This window comes from Apus apus, chromosome 24 (genome assembly GCF_020740795.1).
Source record: "Apus apus isolate bApuApu2 chromosome 24, bApuApu2.pri.cur, whole genome shotgun sequence".
Taxonomy (NCBI): Eukaryota; Metazoa; Chordata; class Aves; order Apodiformes; family Apodidae; genus Apus; species Apus apus.
Window position 1 is genome coordinate 2,097,348 of NC_067305.1, and position 23,737 is coordinate 2,121,084.

Here is a 23,737-nt window from a genome sequence, read left to right on the forward strand (position 1 = left end):
TCTACACCTACATTGTACCTGGCCTTGAATATTTCATGCCCACATAAGAGCACACTGGAGCAGTGTCACAGAATCCTTCACATGTGTATCTCATTGCCACATTCTCCTCAGTGCAGAACATTAACATGCAGGTTCTCAGTCTTTATGTCCATAACCCGAAAGTATTATTGTCATTTTCTATAAACATTAGCCTAAGCTTCCTGAAAACCCCCTGGAAATTGAAAGTAAACCATTGTGTGGCCAGGAGGGGCCAAACACAGAGTACAGAAAAAGCCCAATCACGTACAGGTGGGCACAGCTGAATACAAGCTCCCAGGTCACTGGCCACACTTGGTGGCCCCAGCAGCCAGCAAGCAAACCCATCTAGCAGTTCATCTAAGATAATGAGCAACCTTTGGAAAGTATATTACAGAACACAGAATGAGATATGAAACTAAAATAAGGGATTTTGCAGAGCAGAAAGAAGTCCTTCCGAAACAGCTGTACTTCAAATCCTAGAAGACTACAAGGAATGAAAGACCCTATATATAGAAAGCTTTAAAGGATCAGCAGGTATTAACTTTTTGTTAATCTCTTGTGGAGTTTTTCTGTCATGAATGAGCAGTATGAAGAAAACTGATCTATTTAGACCCCAACCACAACACCCTAGGTTTGCCATCACATTTAACATCTCCATAAATACGAAGCAGGATGCACACATGGATCTTTGGTGAAGCTCTTCCCTGGTCTCTGAGCAGTGGACCTGCTGCCTCTGCAAAGCACAGGAGCACAGGAGGCTGCACCAAGTGTTTTCAGACTGGCAGATACCCTCAGGCCCCACAGTCCACCCTGCAAGCTGTTCAATTCAGACAGCCAAGCCTGACAGTGACAGGGAGACCAACCACTTGATGCAATGGAGAAAAAAATGAGAGTCACTCAGCAAGGCCTAAATGTTGGCAGGAAAATAAACAACCCACGTACACACTGCAATGGGACAAAGTCTGGATACTTTTCCCAACATGATGCATTTATAGTTTTTCCATGAATTCTTCTAACATAGTCATCTCCTGGTGTGGTAATTAAAAATAAGTACTTCCCAGGATGTAACTGGACGAGTTTTCCCCTAAATGCTTTTGAGATCTCATGAAGAAAGGAAAGCAAAGGGAAAATATTTCAGAGCTCATTATGCTCACAGTATTGATTCTAACATCAATATACATCTTAAGTATTAATTCCTTACTAATCCTGTGACAGTCTTATTTGAAGTTTCCCTGGGGATACTACTCAATTGCTCACACATTTTCACCAGTCAACCAAGGAGCACTTCTAAGTCATAATATTTATAGACCTTTGGACATTGCCAGCCAGACTGCCTTGAGTAAGGAAGGCGATTACAAGGCAGCCTTTCATTCCTGGTGTAGTGGAGAACAAGCAGAGCCATTAAGGAAAAGAACACCCTGAGAATGGTGGTGATCCCAGCAAAGCTGCAAGTCTGCAGTCAGAAGCTGAAGGGCACCTGGTAACACAAGGGGAAAAAGCTGAGAGCAGCTCTTTTATTCCTCCTATGCTGCCAAGGGGGAAAAGAGCCTTTCCCAGTGGAAAAGGCTCTTTAATGAAATGCTATAGCAACCACTTGGGTGATTATTTTCTCTCACATACTCCTCAGGAGGAGGAAGATTTCAGAAGCACACTCAGAGCAGGGCAGCTAAAGCCCAAGGAAAACATGCAGAGGTCAGCAGAAATTACTCCAAGCTGTGAATACAGCCCCAAATTGTAACTCCTGTTTCTTCATGAATTCCACCAAACAGATGCAGTAAGCATTTTTATATCCATGACCAAAATACACAAGCTAATTTTAAAAAGAAGCCCAAATTCCTCAGGAATTCCAAGACCTCACCCAGAAAATATGAGCATTTAAACTAGTGCAAGTGGCTAAAACAAGAATGAAGGTATCACAAGTCAAAGACACAATCCCTCTGAAACAGAGGGAAGCAGGAAAGGAAAAGTGGGTCATGGGAAGAAGCCCAAATGTCTGGTTTTAGGATTTTTTCCTTTCCCAAGCCATGTTTTTTGAATTAACTTGGCAAAAACATTAGAATTTCATTTATTCCAAGCTCCAGCCAAGACAGAATTTGGGGTTTGCTGACAATATCTGAGAGGTTCACAAAAGACTAGTATTTTTTTCAACCAATATGTGAATGAAGTTGAAAAATCACCTAACTGAAAAACAGCTACATTCCTAGGAAATGTAAGTCTCTTGTGAAGTACTTTTGTTGGCTGATGAGACACTGTCAGAATGGCTACTGCTGCAGCTTCCATACTTCTGCTTTACATTAAATTTAATCATGAAAGCTGTTTATTTGAAATAGTCTGAAAGGAGTTGTGCTCTTATTTCAACCATATACCAATTTTTCAACATCAAAAGGCAGCAAACCCTGTTCTTATCACTTAGGGTTACAGTCCAACAAACCAAATATGCAGCAGAATCATAGAATCATGGGAGGCTTGGGTTGGAAGGGACTTTTAAAGAACATCCACTCCCAACCCCCTGCATGGGCAGGGACACCTCCTACCAGCCCAGGTTGCTCCAAGCCCCATCCAACCTGCCCTTCAACACCGCCAGGGATGGGGCAGCCACAGCTTCCCTGGGCAACCTGGGCCAGGCTCTCACTCCAGAATTCCCTCCTCATGTCCAACCTCAATCTACCTCTTCCAGTTTTCATCCATCCACCCTTGCCCTCTCCCTCCCTGCCCTTGTCCCAAGCCCCTCCCCAGCTTTCCTGGAGCCCCTTCAGGCACTGGAAGGTGCTCTAAGGTCTCCCTGGAGCCTTCTCTTCTCCAGGCTGAACACCCCAACTCTCCCAACCTGTCTTCAGAGCAGAGCTGCTCCAGCCCTTGGGTCATTGAATCCTCCACCAAAGTTCCCATCAGGATCCAGCCTCAATCCACCAGATCTGCTGCAGTTGATTTGAGATTCAAACCTCTCACTCACTGCAACAGCAAAGTGCTTCCCACCAGATGAAGTAGTAAAATCTCACTGAATATTCAACTCCACTTCTCTGGCACTTTCAGGGTTAAACACTGTTTTAAGGAAAGGATTATTAAGGGCAAATGCCAAAAGGAGCAAAATATGATTTGATATAAATGTATAGCTACAGCATCATGAAACAGAAGTTTGGAGTAAGTATAACACCAAAATAAATAACTGAATAAAGGACAAAATATGACATTTGTTTTAAGCATTGTAGGATTCCTCTTTCTTTTGTACCACTTGGAGACACATGCTTGCTATTAAACTGCATGAAATCACGTTGAGCACAAGCACATGATGATCACAGAATCACAGCCTCAAAGAATGGTTTGGGTGGGAAGGGACCTTTAAAGGTCACCTAGTCCAACCCCCGGCAGAGAGCAGGGACATCTTCAACTAGATGAGGCTGCTCAGAGCCCCATCCAACCTGACCTTGAACACATTCAGGGAAAGATCTACCACCTCTCTGGGCAACCTGTGCCAGTGTTTCACCACCCCCATACTAAAAAATGGCTTCCTTATATCTAGTTTAAATCTCCCCTCTTTTAGTTTAAAACCATCACCCCTTGTCCTATCCCTAAAGGCCCTGCTTAAAAGTTTCTTCCTATGTGACCATCTCACATGAAAGATGTCCACTGCTCCAATTTCCAAAAAAACAGCAACAACTGCTTTTTGTGCCAACAATCTTAAGAAATACTACCTGTGAGGTACAAGCCATGGGACGTGACCATAATACTTAAGACAAAAGGCAGTTCCACCTCTGACACCTTGGAGAGATGAAGCAACTTTAGAATTTGTGCTTCAAGATCCTCCTACGAGCACAGCACAGATCAGCTGCCACTTCCTAACTGGGCAAGAAGACTGGGATGAAATATGCATCACTTACCAGTCTTCTAGAAAACCCCTCCAAAGCACCAATTAATGTCAACAAACACCACTGAACTTGTCAAATCAAATTTATACACTCATAATTGACAACAGCACCTAAACCACATGCATCGTACCATGACAGCACAGAATAAATCAACTGAAGTAACAGAGAAGAGCATGAAAAAGCAAAATGTGCTGCTTTCCACTCACTTGGACACAGCCCTAGAGATAAGAATATTGTACATTCCCTTCTACGCCTGGGGAGGGCTTTTTGGTGGGCATGGAGTGGCAGGAAAAAGAGGAATGGATTTAGGGTTATGTTAGGGAATGGAAGAAGGGAGAGTTATGAGGAAGAAATTCTTCCCTGTGAGGGTGGGGAGACCCTGGCCCAGGTTGCCCAGGGAAGCTGTGGCTGCCCCATCCCTGGCAGTGTTGAAGGGCAGGTTGGATGGGGCTTGGAGCAACCTGGGTTGGTGGGAGGTGTCCCTGCCCATGCAGGGGGTTGGGACTAGATTAATCTTTAAGGTCCCTCCCAACCCAAACCATCCCATGATTCCATCATTCTGTCATACATAACTAAAAATATTATTTATATACCGTAGAAAAAGCTATCTGAGATTAGTAACTCGATCCTTAAGACTACACCACAGCTGAAGAGAGAAAGAATTCCAAAGCACATGCTATCTCACAACTAACTTCACCAATACTATAAACCAGTAAGCATGTAACAGAATATAAGCCATAACTGAGAAACTGCACAGCATTCATTTAAGCAGGTTTGCATCATTCAAAATAAACTGGTGCAGAGGGGAGTCTGAGGCAATGAAGAGCTCAGAAAACATGGAACAACTTGAAAGGCATTTTGAAAAAGCCACACTTATCTTTCACTCAGCTGTTGATAATAGCATTGCTATATGGGTTGTAACATCTTGGTTTGCCTTTGCAACCTTGCTTTCCAGGGATTTATTTATTCACTCATCTTGCAGGTAGCCTTAAGATCCCAGACCCATCAGTGACAAACACTGGAGGTATGAAGGTGAAACGTTCCTGCATTTCATTTGCAGCAGTCTTCTCCTATATTATTTATTAGAAACATGATGCATTATCCACTACCCCCTTGTCTATTACAACCAAAGTGAGAAGCAAGACTCCTGGGCCAAACAACCCTGATAGAGGAATGTGAAAAGTCAATTTACACTTTTTTTAACCTACTGAAATTTGGCATGGTCCACCCATCTATCCTAAACTGATTCATAAACCAGTAAAAACCTTTGACTCCTATTTTAAAATCCAGAGAGATGCTAAACAAGTACTGTACAACTACGAGTCTCAGAGCAGACACTAATCAACTCCAAAGAAAGCACCATAGCACCCTAAGGCACTGCAGAAAAACACGTGATCTTCTGAACAGGTATGTAACAGAGAAGGATTTTCTTTCAGAAAAGGAACAAATGCAGCTGCTTTTACAAAGTGACTCCAAGCAAGACCAAGAGGGTGATGCTGCCCCAGACACGCTGAGCGCTGCAGCACCAGCAGCGCCTCCCCAAGCAATGGTGTGTTCCTGCAGTGCCCTCTGGACAAGAGGCTTTTCAAGCAATTTACCCAAAGACAAATGAAGTATTTCACACACCAAGAGCACCTGTGCACAGTCACACAAGCAGTGCCGGATTCCCAGGCAGGCCAGGCTGAAACGCCAACAATGAAGTGGGTATTAAATAGCAAAACCCAAACAAAACCACCCCAGCACAAATCAGCAAGGTTCTAGAAATGTCCCTTAATATCTCTCCAGCCTGATCAGTCCTTTAATATAAATACAGCTCCACACTGATCACAGTATTTGTTAATTTAATTGCACAGCAATTAAAAAATCCTCAGAGGCCTGTGCTGTCTAAATCATATTGGAGCAGACAACTTTTAAGACCAGAGAGACGTGTCAGACAAAGCGCCTGTCCCTGCAAACACAAGATGAACACAGATTTTTATTTTTATATTACTAGGCAAAAAGCTATGCAAGAAATTTTACAGTAGATTGTTCAATGTGCTATTTCCAGGCATATTTCTGTGTATATTTTCAGGCTTTGATAAAAGTAGACCTCATTACAAGCATGAGTTTTGTTGTATGTATAGTAACTAGTCACCTCCCTCTAAGGAGCTAAAGTAGCTATTGTTTGTGAGTCTCAATTGACTGGAACTAGTTCAAAGAGAAACAGCATAAAAAGAAGATGCTTATATATAGTATTAATACATCATTAAATGTAACACCAAAAATATTACAAAGACAATAATGCCAGCTGTGAGTACTTCTCAGTTTTGGAAAAGTAAGAAAGTCAATCAAGGAAAAGGTGGTTCACGGCCATTGCTGATTTCTTCAACTCTGTACAAATATTTGTGTAATTAAAGTAAATTTGTTCACCTACTCCCTGCTGTACAATCATATCACTTGCTCTAAACAAACCCAACACTCCTCAGGGCTGAAGCTTAGTCGCACCTCTATAGGATAGCTGGAAGTGCTACATTTTATGCAGCCTGAATTACAGGCTGCCCTGTGAGATTGTGGAAGCCCCATCCCTGGAAGTGTTGAAGGGCAGGTTGGATGGGGCTTGGAGCAACCTGGGCTGGGGGGAGGTGTCCCTGCCCATGCAGGGGGTGGATCTAGATGATCTGTAAGGTCTCTTCCAACCCAAACCCTTCTATGATTCTATGAATTTGCTGTTAAGATTGAGTCCATGAGAAGAAAGTTCCAACATACCCACCCGAACCCCGACTTCCCTTTATGCACCTTTTAACATACACATCTCTCCATGAAAGCCATCAGTTCTAACACCTAGCTAATAAAAGAAACAACAATAAAAAAGAAACAGCTAATACAAAAAATAGCCCTCGACTACGTGGTGTGCCAGCTCCATTTGATCAGTCTATCAGCCAGTGCCTGAGGAGGTAAGCCAGTACGAACCACTTTTTCATGCTTCAGTATTCAACAAGACTCCTTAGTATTTCAGTTATTTTTAATGCATTTTTCTTATATAAAAAGCACTCCAATCCTTTATGAGCTACTAACCCTACCACTGACCATGTTATTTCCTCCACCTTTTACTTTAACTCAAGTATCTTCTTAAGACCATCACTTGGATTTAAGCAGACTCCCCCTTAGGTTATTAAGTATTCCTATTATTCAGCATGAATGATTAGGGTGTTGGGTTTTTTTTTAATAACCAGAGAACACAAATACTTCTTTATAACTGGTCCCATGACCCTGTCCTTTCTTGTGCATGTTGTTTAATGCTTCCCTTGCTTCTCTTCACATGGCACAGAAAACAGAACATACTACCAAAGAGCACTTCTAAGAAAAAACCTAAAGGTACTCTTTGTGCACCAAATATCTTCATTAACCCACATTGCAGAGGAAGAGGTTTTTCAGTCACTTTTGTGGATGCTGACGACATTAAAGCAAATCACAAAAGGACCCATTTTCCATGCTCAGCACTGGGACAAAGAGAGATGCATCAAAAAAACCAGCAAATGAATGGCTCTGAAGATGATCACAGTACAGAGATTAGTCAGTATCTTTATTCTCCTTTGATTTTTCTGGCTGTTTTTCCTCTTCTGAAACGTGCTGTGTGGGCCACTCCATTTCCTAGGACAAGGCACCAGAAAGCTCTTCCTCTTTCCTGGACCTGCCTAAGGCAGAATTGTTACTTCCACATGAGACAGCGACCCATCCGGACAGAAAGGATCCATACCAGAACAGGTATGGATCTGTTTGGATCTGTTTCAAACCCTCAAAGCAGGATCTACAAAAGGATCTGGGCTGTAAACAAAGCTATTAGCCCCACTTATGCCACAGTCAATTAAGTAATATTTAACACAGGAGAAAGCCAGAAGCTAATGAAAGGCAGCACTAATGCAAAGCCTCAGCTGCTCTCTGCTTATAATCACAAAAGAAAAAGCCCATGTCCTGGCTCATGTTCCAGGGCTCCAAGCTCTTTACTTCCCAGTGACACAGCAGGTGAGGCAGGGACACATTACACTGGGACACTGGGCCCTGCCACCTTGGAGGCCACTGCCAGTCTGCTTTTCCACCAGTTGGTGTGAGGTCCTCACCCAACCCTCTTTTGTGCATTGTTTCCATTTCTGACTTTGTCTTTTCCAATGATTCATACGCTCAAAGAATTAACAATAGCAACTCTAGATCCACTTGAAAGTGGGAGGAATAATGAGCTCCCTTCAAAGGTCGTAACACACACACAAGAAGCAGGAACTGATCGTGCATCAGTGACTGGAAGAGCTGTCTGTCATCAATGAACTGCACACTGCCCATCAACTGGGCTGGTTTCTCAGTCTTGGGCACCAACCAGCTTTTTAGCATTCCTCAAAATTCCCCTGTTATGTTCCATCCCATCCTTTGCCTTTAGATCCTAACACTGCGATAGTGGCTAGAGGCCAAGCTGCCAGAAGACCACTGCATTAGACAGTCCTCAGCCTCACTGATGACAGGCTGAACCCAAAAGACTTTTGTGCTGTTGAAAGATTCCTCAGAACTCCTTGCACACCATCATTTCATTTGAAAACGTGTCAGCAAAGTAGCTGAAATGTGCAGCCAAGCAAAGCAGCCCTGTATTTAGAGGAAAAGCAAACACAAACAACATAAGCCCACTGTCCTTAGGTGAGAACACTGCCAGTTTGGTCAGCCCAAACTTCTTAGCAGTGAAACACATATTTCTCAGCACAGACACTCAACACACCTCTTGATTACCAATATATTATCAACTAAAATTAGTAGTATTTTTTTTTCCAGTCAGAAACATTGATTGTTCCTTTCACTCCTCCTACTTGCTTTTGTACCAAAAAGCTTAAATGCAAAGCAGAAATGAGACACACATCACTGAACGCTACACACATGAAAATGTGAACTTTTAATACCTTTTTTTCTTGTAAGTATTGATTACCAAAAATGTGAAGTGCTAATCCTGTCATTCAAGGAGAAGATTCTCTGAAAGAGGAGGAATTTTTCTCAAGTTATGAGAGAAGTGCACAAATACTTTACACACAACTTTTTTAATCCGTTCTCCCTCCTTAAGTCTTCTCCAGTAAATCAAAGGCACTTGAAACACAGAGGGCTAAGGTCTGAACAGGACAAAGCATCATTCATTTAACATCCCTGTTTCTGCTACTTTATAATCTCAATTTTATAAAAGAACCTTTCATCACAGCATCTGACAGTAGCTTCCTTGTTGGGAACAACAAATTTTTTAACTAAAAATGCAAAACACTGTGCAGGAGTCAAACAGCATCAAAGGATTATCCCTTCCTTTATTTCATATTCAGGAGAACATCCCTAAACATAAATAATGCTTCAGTTTGGGATACCTTGGTAAAAAATCCATTATGCTTTTAACAGCCTATCATACAAGCCATCCACCATGTGCTGTGTATCACAGCCATAAAAAGTAGGCACGAAGTGGGAAAAGTTATTCCATAGGATACAAAAGCACCTAACAACAGGTGAGAGACTCACTGCTTTCACTATCAGAAAGATTAATTTTCCAACTGAAAGAGACAATGATAGATTAGAAGTGAAGGTTGGGAGAAAATGGAATAGATCAAGTCTTTCTTGCACGTCTGGCTTTCCCCAAAACTTTGAACTGGCACTGGGAAACACCACAGATTAAATCATCTGCACAGACTGCTGAAAAGTAAACACAACGAAAAGATCTAATGCTGTTATTCTACCTCACTCCTTTCATACTTACATCTACTTCACAGATGATGATGCAGCTCCAGTTTTCCCTGGAAAACTGGAAAATGGACAGAGCAAGTCTGCACATAAAAGGGACTTTATTAACTAACCCCTATCTCTTACCTCTCATCCTTAGAAAAGACGAATCACTTCCGTTTCAGTGTTTTAAACTCAAAAAAATGGGTCAGCTTTGGATACAGACCAGAAACTAAAATGAAAATGGCCCCTGACAGGTAATTCAGCACTCTGCAGCAAGGATGTGAGCTGAAGTGCCAGGCAGCCACCACTGCCCCCTCAGTTCCTCTAGTGAGCTTAAGACACTTAAAATCTATCAGTAAGGAGCTCCCAGTGCTCCAGTTACTTCACAACAAGCCTTAGGGAATGTGAAGGGTCCCAGCAATACAGGATGAACATCTAACCATGGAGCAAGAACACAGCAGGGCTGCTGAAAAGCTGTAGTGAGAAGCTAGGTCTTAACCAAGGTGACCACCACTTGGTGCATTCTGAACTACAAAGAACCTTCACGTGTCAGTGAAATAACAGATACACTCAGTTGTGATGGTACCTGCAGAGGAACTGGAAAAGAATAAATACCCTAACTACCAGGAGAGGCTGCCCAAAAAGATGAGGAGAAAGAGTGATGGCAGAATTTCCATATGAATATATTCCAAAAGACAATAATCCAACACCTCCAACAGAGATGAGCCTTCTGCAAAAAGTGTAACTAAATCAGAAGTCAAAGCAGTAAGTGCAGTGTGTCTTAGCTTAGACACTTATCCTGAAACACACAAATATTGATTGAACAGCTACACCCAGTATTGGAGCAACATGTAGTAAGTATAATGAAGAATGAACGCACTACAGGGAAAGGAGGAAGAGTTTTTGCAGCTCCTTCCTCTAAAATGCTCTTCTGATTTTGTAACATCACCTGAAAATTAGCAAATGTGCATTACCACTGCCTGGGAAGCACTGAATCAAGCCACAGAACCTTAACAGCAGAAGGTTTCCAGCCCTCTTCAGGTCACTGAGCTGGGAAAAGGAACAGCCCTGTGCTGTTTGCAGCCACTCTGGGCAATTAAGCAAAATCTCTGAAGGATTCCAAAACAGTCTGGGCTACACAGCTCACCAGTGCAATGTCTACTGGTCAGTTGAAACACATCCTGAAGTTTATGGTTCAATTTCTGCTCTGCACATGAGGATATACACAGGAACCATCCCTACAGTTCTCTACTTTAAAGCCTCTCAACATGTATTTCAAACTAAAATCTACCATCATTTAAAATACAACCATGCTACAGCCCAACTATTGACATCAGCTTCTCCCAGTAAGAGATCACACATTTGCTTTGACCTCACTGAACCCCAGAGAGTGTGTGTATTCCTGTGCAACAACTTCCTTCAAATACACAGAGCCCTACAAAATTATCTCAGGACTGATTTTTTCTAACTCTAAAGGATATCAAAAGCCAAAGCATTATAACTAGTTCTTGTCACAGAACAAACTCAATCTGGCTTATGATGCACTAGGACTTGTTGATCCTGGCTGTGTAACAGCACTTGTGCTTTTTACTCTCTGGATATATATAAGTCCTGGAAAAGGAGTTATTTGTCACAGAATTATTTTAGAAATGAGAAAAATACATCCAATCCTCCTCAAAGAGAACTAGTGTCACAAAGGCCTGGTCAGGACCTTCATCAGGGGGATCCTCAGAGAAGGAGAAGCTGGAGAAGCACTTTCTGTCCTATGCACAAAAGAATAAAGCATATTTACTGCAAGTGGCATAACATACAAAGTGAGCCTAAGCATCCTATGGGGATGTGCTCCACAGAATTACTGCCCACTTGTTTTGGGTATAACACATTAATTGCCCATGTAACCATACTGCTCCCACTTCCCCAGTTTCCCATGTTCTGCAAGGCACTTCATTATCTTCTTCTGTCACCAAATTAATACCCACATATTTAAAACATCCCAGGTATCATCACTAAAACCTCGTCCTCTGCACAACAAGCTTAAAAGCCATCTGAATGTTCAAATAATTTTGGAAGTTGTATCTTTTGTTTCAGTCCCACAGCACCAGTAACCAAGATCATGATTCTCCAAATTAAATATTGAATTCAGTTACATGATTACAATTTTTCCAGATGTTTTTCATAGCTGATACAATTTCATCATGAAAAGACATTGTAGTCTACAAATATTTCTAGCTTGTCACTAACTCCACAGCAACTCACTGATATTCCAGCAACATGTAACTATGAGGATTCCCAAAAAAGCTTCAAGGCCATGACTGCTTCCTTGAAGATGAACAGAAATTGTATCATTAGTGCCCGTTACTTCTCAATTAACACATGACACCTCAGTGTGGAAAGCCTCACATAACATGTTCTTGATGACTATTTCACCTATACTAATTTGCTGATCACATGCCTTCAATACAAGAGAGAACAACAGCCCAACACATCCCTCTGACTACTGAGGGTTTAGCAAAGGAACACATTTCAGTCAGGAGGTATGCAACATGAATAATGTGAAAGCTGAATTATGACTGAACTTCACTTTCCTCTGTATCAGCTTCATGATGAACATACAGTTGAGTTCAGCAGCTGACTGCAGTGCAATAGGCAGGAATTCCTGTTCTGTGGATCAGGGATCTCAGCACCACATGCGAACAGGGAAAGTGAGTAGCAAGCATGACCCTCCCTCACCGTCCGTTTCAACGTATTCCTCCCCTAACGCTTTCTCGGCCTCCCACAGTCTCTCCCTTTCGGCTTTCACACCAGTGACATCTTCCTCGTTTTGATTCCCGCTTCCACCTTCCCCAAAGCAACATCCCCTTTCCAGGCTGGGCAAGACACGCAGCTGCTTCCGGGCCTGGCGCAGCCTCCCATGCCAGGAGCAGGCTGGGGGGACGGCTCCCACCCTTCCTGACCCCCGGGAGGAGCTGGACCCGACTGGGAAACAGGTGACAGGCAGCGCTGCGGGCTGAGGCGAGCCAGCCCGGGCTGGCGCCCAGGGGCCGCACCGAGGGGAGCCGGCAGCCCCCGCTCACCTCGTCCTCCTTGTGGTTGCGGATTCCGCGCACCAGGTCCTGAAGGTTCTTGTCAAACATGCGGTCGATGCTGCCCTTCACCATCTTCAGCGCCATGGCGGCGGCGGGCTCGGGCCGCGGGGCCTGCGCTGGGAGCTGAGGGGCCGGGCCCAGCCGGGGGGGCCGCCGCGGCTCCTGCTACCGCTAGAGCCGGGTGAGACCAGCGGGCCCGGGCCGCTCACATGCCGGGGGAGGAGGCGGGGGGCGCGGACGGTGCTGGCCCGCCCGCGGGGAGGGCAGGGCGGGCAGGGCAGGGCGGGCAGCGCGACCCCGGCGGCCCCGGCCCCAACCGCGGGCTCCGCTCGGCTCCCAGCGCCCGACAAAATGGCGGCCGGTCAGCTGAGGGCTTAGCCCCGCCCCCTGCCCGCTGGCCACGCCTCCCCTGGCCACGCCCCCGAGCCCGCCCGCCGCTCCGCTCTCCCGCCCCGCTCCAGGCCACGCCCACCGCACCCAGCGCCGCCGCATCACTGCTACAGCTGGCCACGCCCCCCAGGCTGGCACCGCCCCCTTGCTCGCCAGGCCACGCCCCCCGCCGCGCTCCCGCGGGTCCCACGTGGCAGGGGGAGCGCGGGCTCGGGCGGCGGGGACGCGCCTGGGGCCGGGGGGTCCTTCCGCGTGGGGCTGGGGGTCCCTCCGCGGGGTCGGGGGTCCCTCCTCCTGGGGCGGGGAGTCTTTCCCCGTGAGGCCGGGGGTCCCTCCTCGTGGAGCCGGGGGTCCCTCCGTGGGCCCGGGGGTCCCTCTGTGGGGCGGGAGGTCCCTCCGTGGGGCCGGGGGTCCCTCCTCGTGGAGCTGGGGGTCCCTCTGAGGAGCCGGGGGTCCCTCTGTGGGGCGGGAGGTCCCTCCGTGGGGCGGAGGGTCCTTCCGCGTGGGGCCGGGGGTCCCTCCGCGGGTCGGGGGGCTCGTTAAGAGCTGCACGAGCGGTAGCGCCCCATCCCAGCCGTGCCCGTCGGGGGGACGCGGCGGCACAGGCTGCGCAGCCCGGGCAGCAGCTGCCGCCGGGGCCGCCGGCGGTTCCGAACGCTCGTGGGGGTGGGGGCAGCCTCAGAACCGGCTGCATGGCGGGGCCCAAAGGGTTGTGGTGAAGGGAGTTCAGTCCAGGTTCTCCAGGGCTCGGTTCTCTTTGTCTTCGCCCAGGACCTGGGTGAGGGGATCAGGGGCATCCTCGGGCAGTTTGCAGGTGCCATGAGCTTGGGCCAGAGTCACAACAAAGCTCAAGACTTGGGAAAAATGAGCGGTAGAAAAATACCTGGGAGTGTTGGTCAACAGTGGCTGAACATGAGCCAGCACGTGCCCAGGTGGCCAAGAAGGCCACCAGCATCCTGGCTTGTACCAGTGCTGTTGTGGCCAGCAGGGCCAGGGCAGGGATGGTCCCTGTGTGCTCAGCACTGGTGGGGCCACACTTTGAATCCTGGGGTCAGTTTTGGTTCAGAAGAGACATTGAGGGGCTGGAGCGTGTCCAGGGAAGGGCAGTGGAGCTGGGGAAGGGGCTGGAGCACAAGTGTGAGCAGGAGCAGCTGAGGGAGCTGGGGGTTCAGCCTGGAGACAAGGAGGTGAGGGGAGACCTGCTGGCTCTGCAGCTGCCTGAGAGGAGGTTGGAGCCAGGGGGGTCGGGCTCTGCTCCCCAGGAACAAGAGATGGGACAAGAGGAAATGGGCTCCAGTGGTGCCAGGGGAGGTTGAGATTGGATCTTGGGAACAGTTTCTTCCCCAAAAGAATTGTCAGGCCCTGGCCCAGGCTGCCCAGGGCAGGGGGGGAGTCCCCATCCCTGGAGGGGTTTCAAAGCCCTGTAGATGTGGTGCTGAGGGACATGGGGCAGTGGTGGCCTTGGCAGGGCTGGGTCAATGGTCAGTGATCTTAAAGATCTTTTCCAACCAAAATGATTCTGAGATTCTATGACTCCATAAACACAGTCACCCATTTCCCTGGGAGCCAAGTGTCAGTGTGGAAGAGCTGCTGCAGGTGATGGGTGACAGTGCCAGGTGCTGGGTTACAGCCAGGTGGGCACAGGGCCTGGCAGGCTCACGTGTGCAGGCACAGCAGGCAGTGGTTCACCCTTCCTACAGCTCCAGCTCGTCCTCACCCACAAGCTGAACACCCAGATCATCCCTGAACGTGTGTGCCCGGGGGTGACATGTCCCACTGTGGGTGGGTGGTGCTGTGGGAACAGGAGAGAGAAAAGAAAATGCAGAGGAGCCACTTTCCCACCCCACCTTAATCTCCAGAGCGGAATCCCAGCATCTTGGAAAGGACAGGAATAAACAGAAAGCAGCTTGTAGACAAAAAAGGGATGTGATGTTGCCAAGATCAGCTTGGGCTTTTGAGCTGTGTTACAACATGGGGAAGGAAAAGGATTCCTGTTTGCTTCCAGTGTTTTTCCCCTTTGTTCTCTCTTCAGATGCTGACTTAGAGCTTGTTTTTCTTGGACCCTGGCAGGGGAGCAGAGCCCAGGGGTTTGTTTTTGTTTTATTCAGAAACAGCTACAAACATCAGCCCCTACAGCCTTAGGTTTCCCTTTCTAAGGGAAAATGTCAAGGAGTAAGAGTTATGTTCCAGTCCTTGGATCATCTTCATGCCCCTTCTCTGGACCCTCTCCAACAGCTCCATGTCTTTCCAGAGCTGGACATAACCCACCAGTGTGTGCTGGAGCCCAGAGGCCAGTTGTGTCCTGGGTTGCATCAAGAGAAGTGTGGCCAGGAGGGCCAGGGAGGGGATTCTGCCCCTCTGCTCTGCTGAGACCCCACCTGAAATACTCAGTTGGAACCCAGGCCCAAATACCATCACATTGTCACATTGTTCCACCTGCAGACATGGAAGCCTGGGCTGGGAGATGCAGAACATCCCCAGCACCAGCCCTAACTCACTGTAAAGGAGCAGCCCTCAGGACCTGCACTTGCAAGAAGTGATGTGGAAACCCCCATTGTAACCCCTTGAGCAAAGTCTTTGCATCCCAAAAGGGATGTGAGGATGGAGGCAACTGTGATAGTTCTAGGTGGCCTGAGGCTGCATGTACGGGGATTGAGATAGTGATACCAATTGTGATAAAGATGAGGGGCAGAGGGGGTGGAGGTGGCAGGTCCACTCCAACTGCTCAGTCTTATGACTCAATCACACTTACTCATCCTTGCAAAATAAGGAAACTAGGCCTATAAACCTGGGGGGGGCAGTGGTGGGTGTGGGGAGCCTCACTGACACCAACTCTCCCCCACTGGCCCAACCCTGGATCCAGGACTGGGGACGGTCTGTTCTCTCTCTCTCTCAAATTTTCTTCTCCTTATCTCCTTCTCTCTCTCTCTCTTCCCTCCTAAAATCATTAAGTAACACAAGCCCTGACCACGACTTTCTCAGGTCGTGCAGCCTGAACATACCTGTGTTGTGACTCTTGTCATCTCAATAACCAGCCTTTATGATCACACAGCCTGAGATGATAACTGAAGGATCAGTATTCCTTATGTAGTTTTAATTAACCTTAATATTCAAATACAGACCTTGAGTGTCATTTCATCTTAATCTGATCAAGGGGTATCGGCCACTCGAGCATTTCCTTGGACTGGGATTTTAATCACTCTCCCTGGAAGGGCCAGGTCTGAGGCACAGGTTGGATCCAGCTCCTCTCTGAGAAGGAGTTCAGAAAACAAGATAGTCCAGCCTGAACCTCCCTGGGTTGCACTGGCTGGGTTGTGACATGAACCCTGTGCTGCAGGGGCGAGCTGGGCAGGGTGCTGGGGACCCAGTGTGTGGGGCAAGTCTCCTACAGACAAATTTAGTCCCAGGACTTGATCTCTCCAACCGAGTTTCCAAGGATTTCTCCTCCTGGTGTGGCCTGACTTGGTCCAGCCTTAACAATTTGGGGCAGTCATGAGTTTTTCCCTTATCTTCCTCCAAGCTCTAACCCTAGTCATTGCCATAGGTAAGATCCAAAGTCCTTAACATTCCCAGCTTCTTGTCTCTTGCAGCTTTTGCAGCTTGGATATATATATATTAATAAATAACGCCACCTCCTGTTTTTTGCTGTTGTAATTTCGCAGGCAGCTTTCTCAGGGAAGGAACTTTCCCACTTGCAGCTGCTTCTCCTGCTGCTGGCAGTGAGCATTCCCATGGGATGCTGTGCCATGGGAGAGCTCTCGAGTCCCAGTGTGTGTCAGTGGGAAAACAGAAGCCTGGGCACTGCACTCCTGAGGGAGCTGAACCTGGGCTGCTCCTTCAGGTCCTAATCCTGCTTTTCCCCCAAAAAGCAGCACTCCCGGGAGTTTTCTTACTGTCCTGCAGGGCTCCCCTTTCCCAGCACTGGGAACACTCCCTGGGTTTCACTGCCCAGGCTCCGTCCCAGTGAGGTTTAACGAGGTTTGGCTTGTGTTAATTGCCATCTATTTTTAAACTGATGTGGGGGGAAAGAAACATGAAATCGGTGCTTCTGAGCCTCCAAGGGCAAAAATAGGATTTTCTACCAAAGCTGGGCTCAGGCTGGGCTCTAATGACCACCACAGCATGGGGCTGACTTCAGGACTGGGATGCTGGACCTGCCAGGCCCAGTGTCACCAGTTCCAGGGCTATGAGTCTCCACCACCCTGTCCCCAAGCAGGGGGCAGACATGGGCAGGGTTTGCCCAGTGCCAGGCCAAGGCCAGGGCTGAGTGCAGCCAGCACTGTTGGGTGCTGGGTCTCAAGGTCCCATGACAGATCCCTGCTCTTCACTGCTGGCCCAGGCACAATGGGGTGATGGGTGCATAAACGGGGGTGATGGGTGCTCACCATCCTGGGGTGCCCCATGTTGGGGTGTCCTTGACCAGATCCTGTGATGGGGTGACTCTGCCAATGTGCCCTGTGCCCAGGTGACCATGCCAGGGTGCACATGTTGTGGTCTCCATGCCAAGGTGTCCATGCCAGGATGTCCATGGTGCAGTGCCCCTTTTTGGGGTGCCTGTGCTGCAGTGCCCCGTGCCTGGGTGCCCACATTGGGGTGCCAGTCCCGGGCTGCTCATTTTGGGGTGCCCCATGTTGTGGTTCCCATGCTAAGTTGCCCATGATGGGATGCCCATTTTGGGGTGCTTGTGTCATGGTGTTGGGGTGCCTTTAGCCGGGGTGCCTGTGCTGCCCCAGCACAGTCCCCACCCGCAGCCTCGCTCCACTGCCTCCCGGGGCTGGCGACCCCGAACCGGCCTGGCAGCCCCTGCCCTGCCCTGCTCACTCCTGCGAGCCCCTGCTCACCCCTGCCAGCCCCTGCTCACCCCTACCCTGCCCTGGCAGCCCCTGCTCGCCCCTGCAAGTCCCTGCTCACCCCTACCCTGCCCTGGCAGCCCCTACTCACCCCTGCAAGTCCCCGCTCGCACCTGCCCTGCCCTGCCAGCCCCTGCCAGCCCCTGCTTGCCCCTGCCAGCCCCTGCCCTGCCCTGCCCTGCCCTGCCAGCCCCTGCTAGCCCCTGCCCACCCCTGCCCTGCCCTGCCAGCCCCTGCTCGCCCCTGCCAGCCCCTGCTCACCCCTGCCAACCCCTGCTCACCCCTGCCAGCCCCTGCCCACCCCTGCCCTGCCCTGCCAGCCCCTGCCAGCCCCTGCTCGCCCCTGCCCTGCCGTGTCAGCCCCTGCCAGCCCCTGCCCTGCTCTGGCAGCCCTGACCCTGCCCTGCCCTGCTCGCCCCTGCCCTGCCAGCCCCTGCCCTGCCAGTCCCTGCCCTGCCCTGCCAGCCCCTGCTCGCCCCTGCTCGCCCCTGCTCACTCCTGCCAGCCCCTGCTCGCCCCTGCCAGCCCCTGCCCTGCCCTGCCAGCCCCTGCCCTGCCCCTGCTCACTCCTGCCAGCCCCTGCTCGCCCCTGCCAGCCCCTGCCCTGCCCTGCCAGCCCCTGCCCTGCCCTGCCAGACCCTGCTCGCCCCTGCTCACTCCTGCCAGCCCCTGCTCGCCCCTGCCAGCCCCTGCTCGCCCCTGCTGACCCCTGCTAGCCCCTGCTCACTCCTGCTCGCCCCTGCTGACCCCTGCTAGCCCCTGCTCACCCCTGCCAACCCCTGCTCACTCCTGCTCTCCCCTGCCAGCCCCTGCTTGCCCTTGCCAGCCCCTGCTCGCCCCTGCCCTGCCGTGTCAGCCCCTGCCAGCCCCTGCCCTGCTCTGGCAGCCCTGACCCTGCCCTGCCCTGCTCGCCCCTGCCCTGCCAGCCCCTGCCAGCCCCTGCTCGCCCCTGCCAGCCCCTGCCCACCCCTGCCAGCCCCTGCCCACCCCTGCCAGCCCCTGCCCTGCCCTGCCCTGCCCACCCCTGCCAGCCCCTGCCCTGCCCTGCCCTGCCAGCCCCTGCCCTGCCCTGCTCGCTCCTACCCTGCCCTGACAGCCCCTGCTCACCCCTGCAAGTCCCCGCTCGCCCCCGCTCCCCCCTGCCAGCCCCTTCTCGCCCCTGCCAGCCCCTGCCCTGCCCTGCCAGCCCCTGCCAGCCCCTGCCCTGCCCCGCTCCCCCCGCCCCGCTCCCCCCGCCCCGCTCCCGCCGCTCCCGCCGGTCCCGCTCGGTCCCCGCGAGGTGGCGCCGCCTGCCCGGGAGAGCCGCGGGGGAGCGGCGGGACCTGCCGGGGCGGGAGGGGAACCCCGGGGAGCCCCGCCTTGGCTGCCCCGTGCCGGGGGGCTGCGGGTGCTCCGCGTTTGGGCGATGGGTGCCCCCTGCTTAGGTGGGAGTGATGGGTGCTCAGGTCCCCGTGTTTGGGCGTTGGGTGAGCTGTATCTGGGTGGGGGTGACGGGTGCCCCGTGTTCGGGTCAGAGGTGCCCCATGTTCGGGTGAGGGGTTCCCTATGTTTGGGTGATGGGTGCCCTGTGTTGGGGTGATGGGTGCCCTGTGCTGGGGTGATGGGTGCCCCATGTTTGGGTGGGGATGACGGGTGCTCAGACTTGGATGATGGGTGCCTGGTGGATGAGCTGTGTCTAGGTGGGGATAGTGGATGCCCCATGTTTGGGTGATGGGTGCCCAAGCCCCCACGTTAGGGTGTGGGGGATGAGTGCCCTCTCTTGGGTGGTGGGTGGGGTGCGGGGGCAGCTGGTGTCCCCATGAACCAGGCAGGGAGCAGGGGGCCTGGCCAGCCAGCCCTGAGAGGACAAGGGACCCATTCAGGTGGCTGCATGCCCCGTGGCTGCTTCTGGCTGCTCCGGGCCTCGTGGTGGGTGATCTGGGTCTGTCACCACGCTGAATGTGCAGCTGGCACAGCCCGCTCATGACCACCCTCCCAGAACCTTTGTCCCTTCGTGGTTCTCTCTGAAATGGAGGCACAGAGCTGGATACAGCCAGGATGTTGCTGTCCCGGAGTGGGGATGGAACCTGATCCAATACTTGGTGCTCAAAAATGCCACATCTGATTCCTCGCTTGAAACTGGGTGCAAATGATACCAGGCTGGAGCAGGCACAGCCCAGCAAGCTGGAGGCTGGGGAGAGCCCACCAGACCCTGCAGAATCAGGGTGCTGGGTGCCCCCAGCCCCAGGGAGGGCAGAGGGTGCTGAGCTCAGCCAAGAGATCTGTTGGGGAAAAAAGCTGCCCTGCTGCTTGAGCCCCAAATGCTAGCAACAAAAAACGGTGATGGAGGTGGGAGGCAGCATGGAGACCTCCCCCCCAGCCCTCCAGCTGATCCTGTTTGACCTCTCTGTGTCCCCGTGCGGGGTCATGGCTGTGCCAGGGGCTGGGGGAGGGCAGAGGGTCCCCCCATGGATCCTGCAGCCCCGGGATCTCTCTGGCAACTGGGCATTTGCTAATGCACATCAGGGCTGTGGTGGTGGGTGATTCAAGCTCCAGCAGAGCTCAAAGGACAATGTTGGGCTTGTTTTTCTGTGGCAAAGCAGGGCTCTGACAGAAACCTCCTAGGGCAGGGCAGGAGGGAGCTGAGATGGGTTTCCCTGTCTCCAGGCTCTGTGATGCCTTGTTGGCCTCAGCCCACAGCAGCTGGGCCAGCATTCTTGCAGAGCTGGGTTTTCCAGCAACACCCAAGCAAATGGGTGTGCACGGACACCTGCGAGCACTCAGAGATGTCCTGGTCCCCAGATTTTGGGGGCCACAGGTGCTGGAGAGTCCTGGCCTCAGAGTGGAGGTGAGAGAAATCCCTCTGTGGTTTTAAGTCCAGCCCAGCAGGGTTTGGGCTTTCCCAGGACACCTGACTGCACACCCAGTGGTGAATCCCCCACCCATGTGGGGCAGCAGCTCCGGGGGTGTCTGCCCACTCTTATCCCCTGTGTCCCACTGCAGTCTGGCTCCCAGGCACATGGGCAAGGTCACACAAGCTGGTGGCAGGTCCATGAGCACAGAGCCAGGGGATGGCTCCAGTGCAGGGGCTCCTTCCTTCAGGCTGCTCAGCACTGAGGCAGGGAACCTGGAGGAGGCTGACGGAACATTTCCCTCCTCCCCATCCTCTTGGTGCCCAGCCCAGCCTGGCAGTCATCCCCTAAGGAAGAGCAGGATTCCAGGGCTTTGGAACAGAGCCCTTCATCCAGGGAGTATTGATCTGCCCTAAGGCAGTGGAAATGGGAAAGCTTGGTGGAATTGCTGCAGCCTGAGGGGACTGGGACAGAGGGGGCAGCTGGGACACAGGGTTCACTTGCAGCCAGGATGGTGCACAGGAAAGGGCAGCAGGAGGGTTGGGCTCAGCCATGGCACAGTGCACACATGGGACTGGCATTTGATGTGTGGAAGGGAGAGCTGGGAGGGGGTCACATCCCATCAGAGCCAGTGCTTCCCACAGCCTGTGCTGGCTCCTGCTGGGGAACCTCCATGCAACCCTGAACACCCACTGGGCTGAAAAGTGGCAGCACCCATTGGTGCCCTACACCCCCGGCAGCAGGGACACCAGGGACAGGCATCACAGCCTGTGTAGGGCGTGTGGCCATTGCAGGGAGGGGAGAGCAGCTTTGCAGGGCACCCCGCTGGGCTGGAGGGGTGATCAGTTTGGGTTTGTTGCAGTGGAAACAACCCTCTTTCCTTTGGTGGGATTTGGGTCTGGGCTGGGGATGATGAGCTGGTGATTTGGCCAACATGGGCTGTGCCCTTGCAGCAGCAGCCCAACAGTCCCTCCAGCTTTTCCCATCTTGTTCCCTAGTGAATTTGGGGCTCTGATTCCTGACGTACAGTTCTCCCATCCCGGGGCAAGGGCAGCTCCAGCAGCAGCAGTCATGTCCCACTGGGAAGAAAAGCCCCCAGCTGGGCTCCAACAGACCCATTCCCAGAACCAGACCAGGGACATTCACAACCACAAAGGGCTTTATCCTTTTCAGACCTCTTCCAGCACCAGTGTAGCTGTGGCACCTCTTGCCATCCCCGTTGTTAAAACCACTTCTGCATCCTGAGAGGAAACTGTTGCATCATTTTGTTGTTGTGGCAACTGCAGCCAGAGCATCCCTGGAGAGATTTGGCCCAGGGAGCTGCTGGGACAGATGGAAAGGACAGATGCTGCTCCACCATGTGGAAGGGAACTCCCCGGTGCGACGCAGGACTGACCCCGGGAAATTAAAATGGTGCTTGGAAAATTGCTCCTGGGCCATTTTGCAAGGAAGGGGAAGGGAAGGTCTGCACGGCCAGGTTTGTGTTCGTGTTGTCAAACATCCTGCCTTATTTCAAGGGGCCTTCGAAAGGCTGACGAGGGACTGAGACGTGCAACTCCAGCTGGGGTTAAACAGCTTTACTGCTCTGTGAAACGAGCTGTGCAACGGGAGCCATTTGCAGAGCCCGAGTTTTATTGGTCCTACCATGAAACAGTGAACAGAGCTTGGCCGTGCTCCAGGCTTCAGGGGGAGAGAAGGAAAAACCACGTACCACGAAGGGCACCAGCAACCCCATCCCAGGGGAGCCCGAAGTAGAAATAAACAGAAAGACTTGAGGACACAGAACGAGGGGAGGTTTTTCTGGGCTGGCAGAGCAGGGAACTGGTGTCAGAGCAGGGAGATGACCCTGTCCCCTGTGGTTGAGGACCACCAGTGTCCTGCCCTGCATTACAGGGGCTCTGGTTGTAATATTTAATCTGATGGGAACAGACTTGCCCACATTAACCTGCCTCGTGATCTAACTTGTTATTGTCAACTAAATTGGGTCAATACTCGAGATGAGACACTGCTGAAAAGGCAAGTTCCTGGCAGAGCCAACAGCAACTTGAGCCCCTGGGCCCATCCTGGCCCCCACCCATGGCCAAGGACTTGCCTCCCAGCACCATACGGGCCAGCAGGCTGGGTGCACCCAGGAGTGCTGCAATGTCCTGCTGCAGGGAACTGATCCCACAGCCCTCAGCTGGGGAATAACACCAGAGTGGGAACGATTCATTGAATTGTTTTGGTTGCAAAAGACTTTTAATATCATCGAGTCCAACTGTTAACCCAGCCCTGCCAAGGCCACCACTGCCCCGTGTCCCTCAGCACCACATCTACAGGGCTTAGAAATCCCTCCAGGGATGGGGACTCCACCCCTGCCCTGGGCAGCCTGGGCCAGGGCCTGACAACCCTTTTGGGGAAGAAATCCAGCAGCTGCTGATTTCAAAGCCAATCCTGTGGTTCTGGAGCTGGTGATGCTGCAGGTTGGTGTCTGATGTCCCTGAAAGTTCATCAGCCCATGGAACCATGGCAGTACCTGGCAGGTCCAGCTGCAGTGCAGGGCCAAGCTGTGGGCAAGCACAGGGGCAAGCAGGCAAAGAAGACTCCAAAAAAGCAAAATTTCAGAGCTGGTAGAGGGGTCAGAGCAGCTCAAGTCAAGCCCTGGGGTTGTTCCCTTCTCAGTGGCCAGTTGAGCCCACTGAACCAGCAGAAAACGAACCACTGCCGTTGCTCACTTCCTTCCCTGCCCCTGGATGGAAAACTTGGAGAAATCAGGGAAAAAAGGATCTTGTGGACAAGGCAGATGTTTCAAAAATGACCTGTTCTCCACCACATCAGCCCTGGTGCTGGAGCACTGCATGGCAGCCCGATGGCTGGGCACGGGCCGGGTCCAGCCTGGAAACCCTCGTAGCTTGGATTGCTCCTCATTAGCAGCCCAGGAGCCTCCTTGGGCCACACAAGGACTTGGATGACGAACTGATTAAAGACCAACCTAACGAACTCAA

The 23,737-nt window shown here is 51.4% G+C and overlaps 1 protein-coding gene across 3 annotated transcripts in view; it reads right to left on the reverse strand.

Moving 5' to 3' along the window:
- AP3D1 (adaptor related protein complex 3 subunit delta 1) overlaps nt 1-13,018 on the reverse strand; it is a 47,118-nt gene extending 34,100 nt beyond the window's left edge. For all 3 annotated transcript variants that reach the window (XM_051639569.1, XM_051639568.1, XM_051639570.1), the window contains exon 1: nt 12,671-13,018. In XM_051639569.1, the coding sequence (XP_051495529.1) occupies nt 12,671-12,766 (96 nt within the window). In that variant the 5' untranslated portion in view covers nt 12,767-13,018. The remainder of the gene's footprint in view (nt 1-12,670) is intronic.
- Between the last annotated feature and the right edge of the window lie 10,719 nt (nt 13,019-23,737).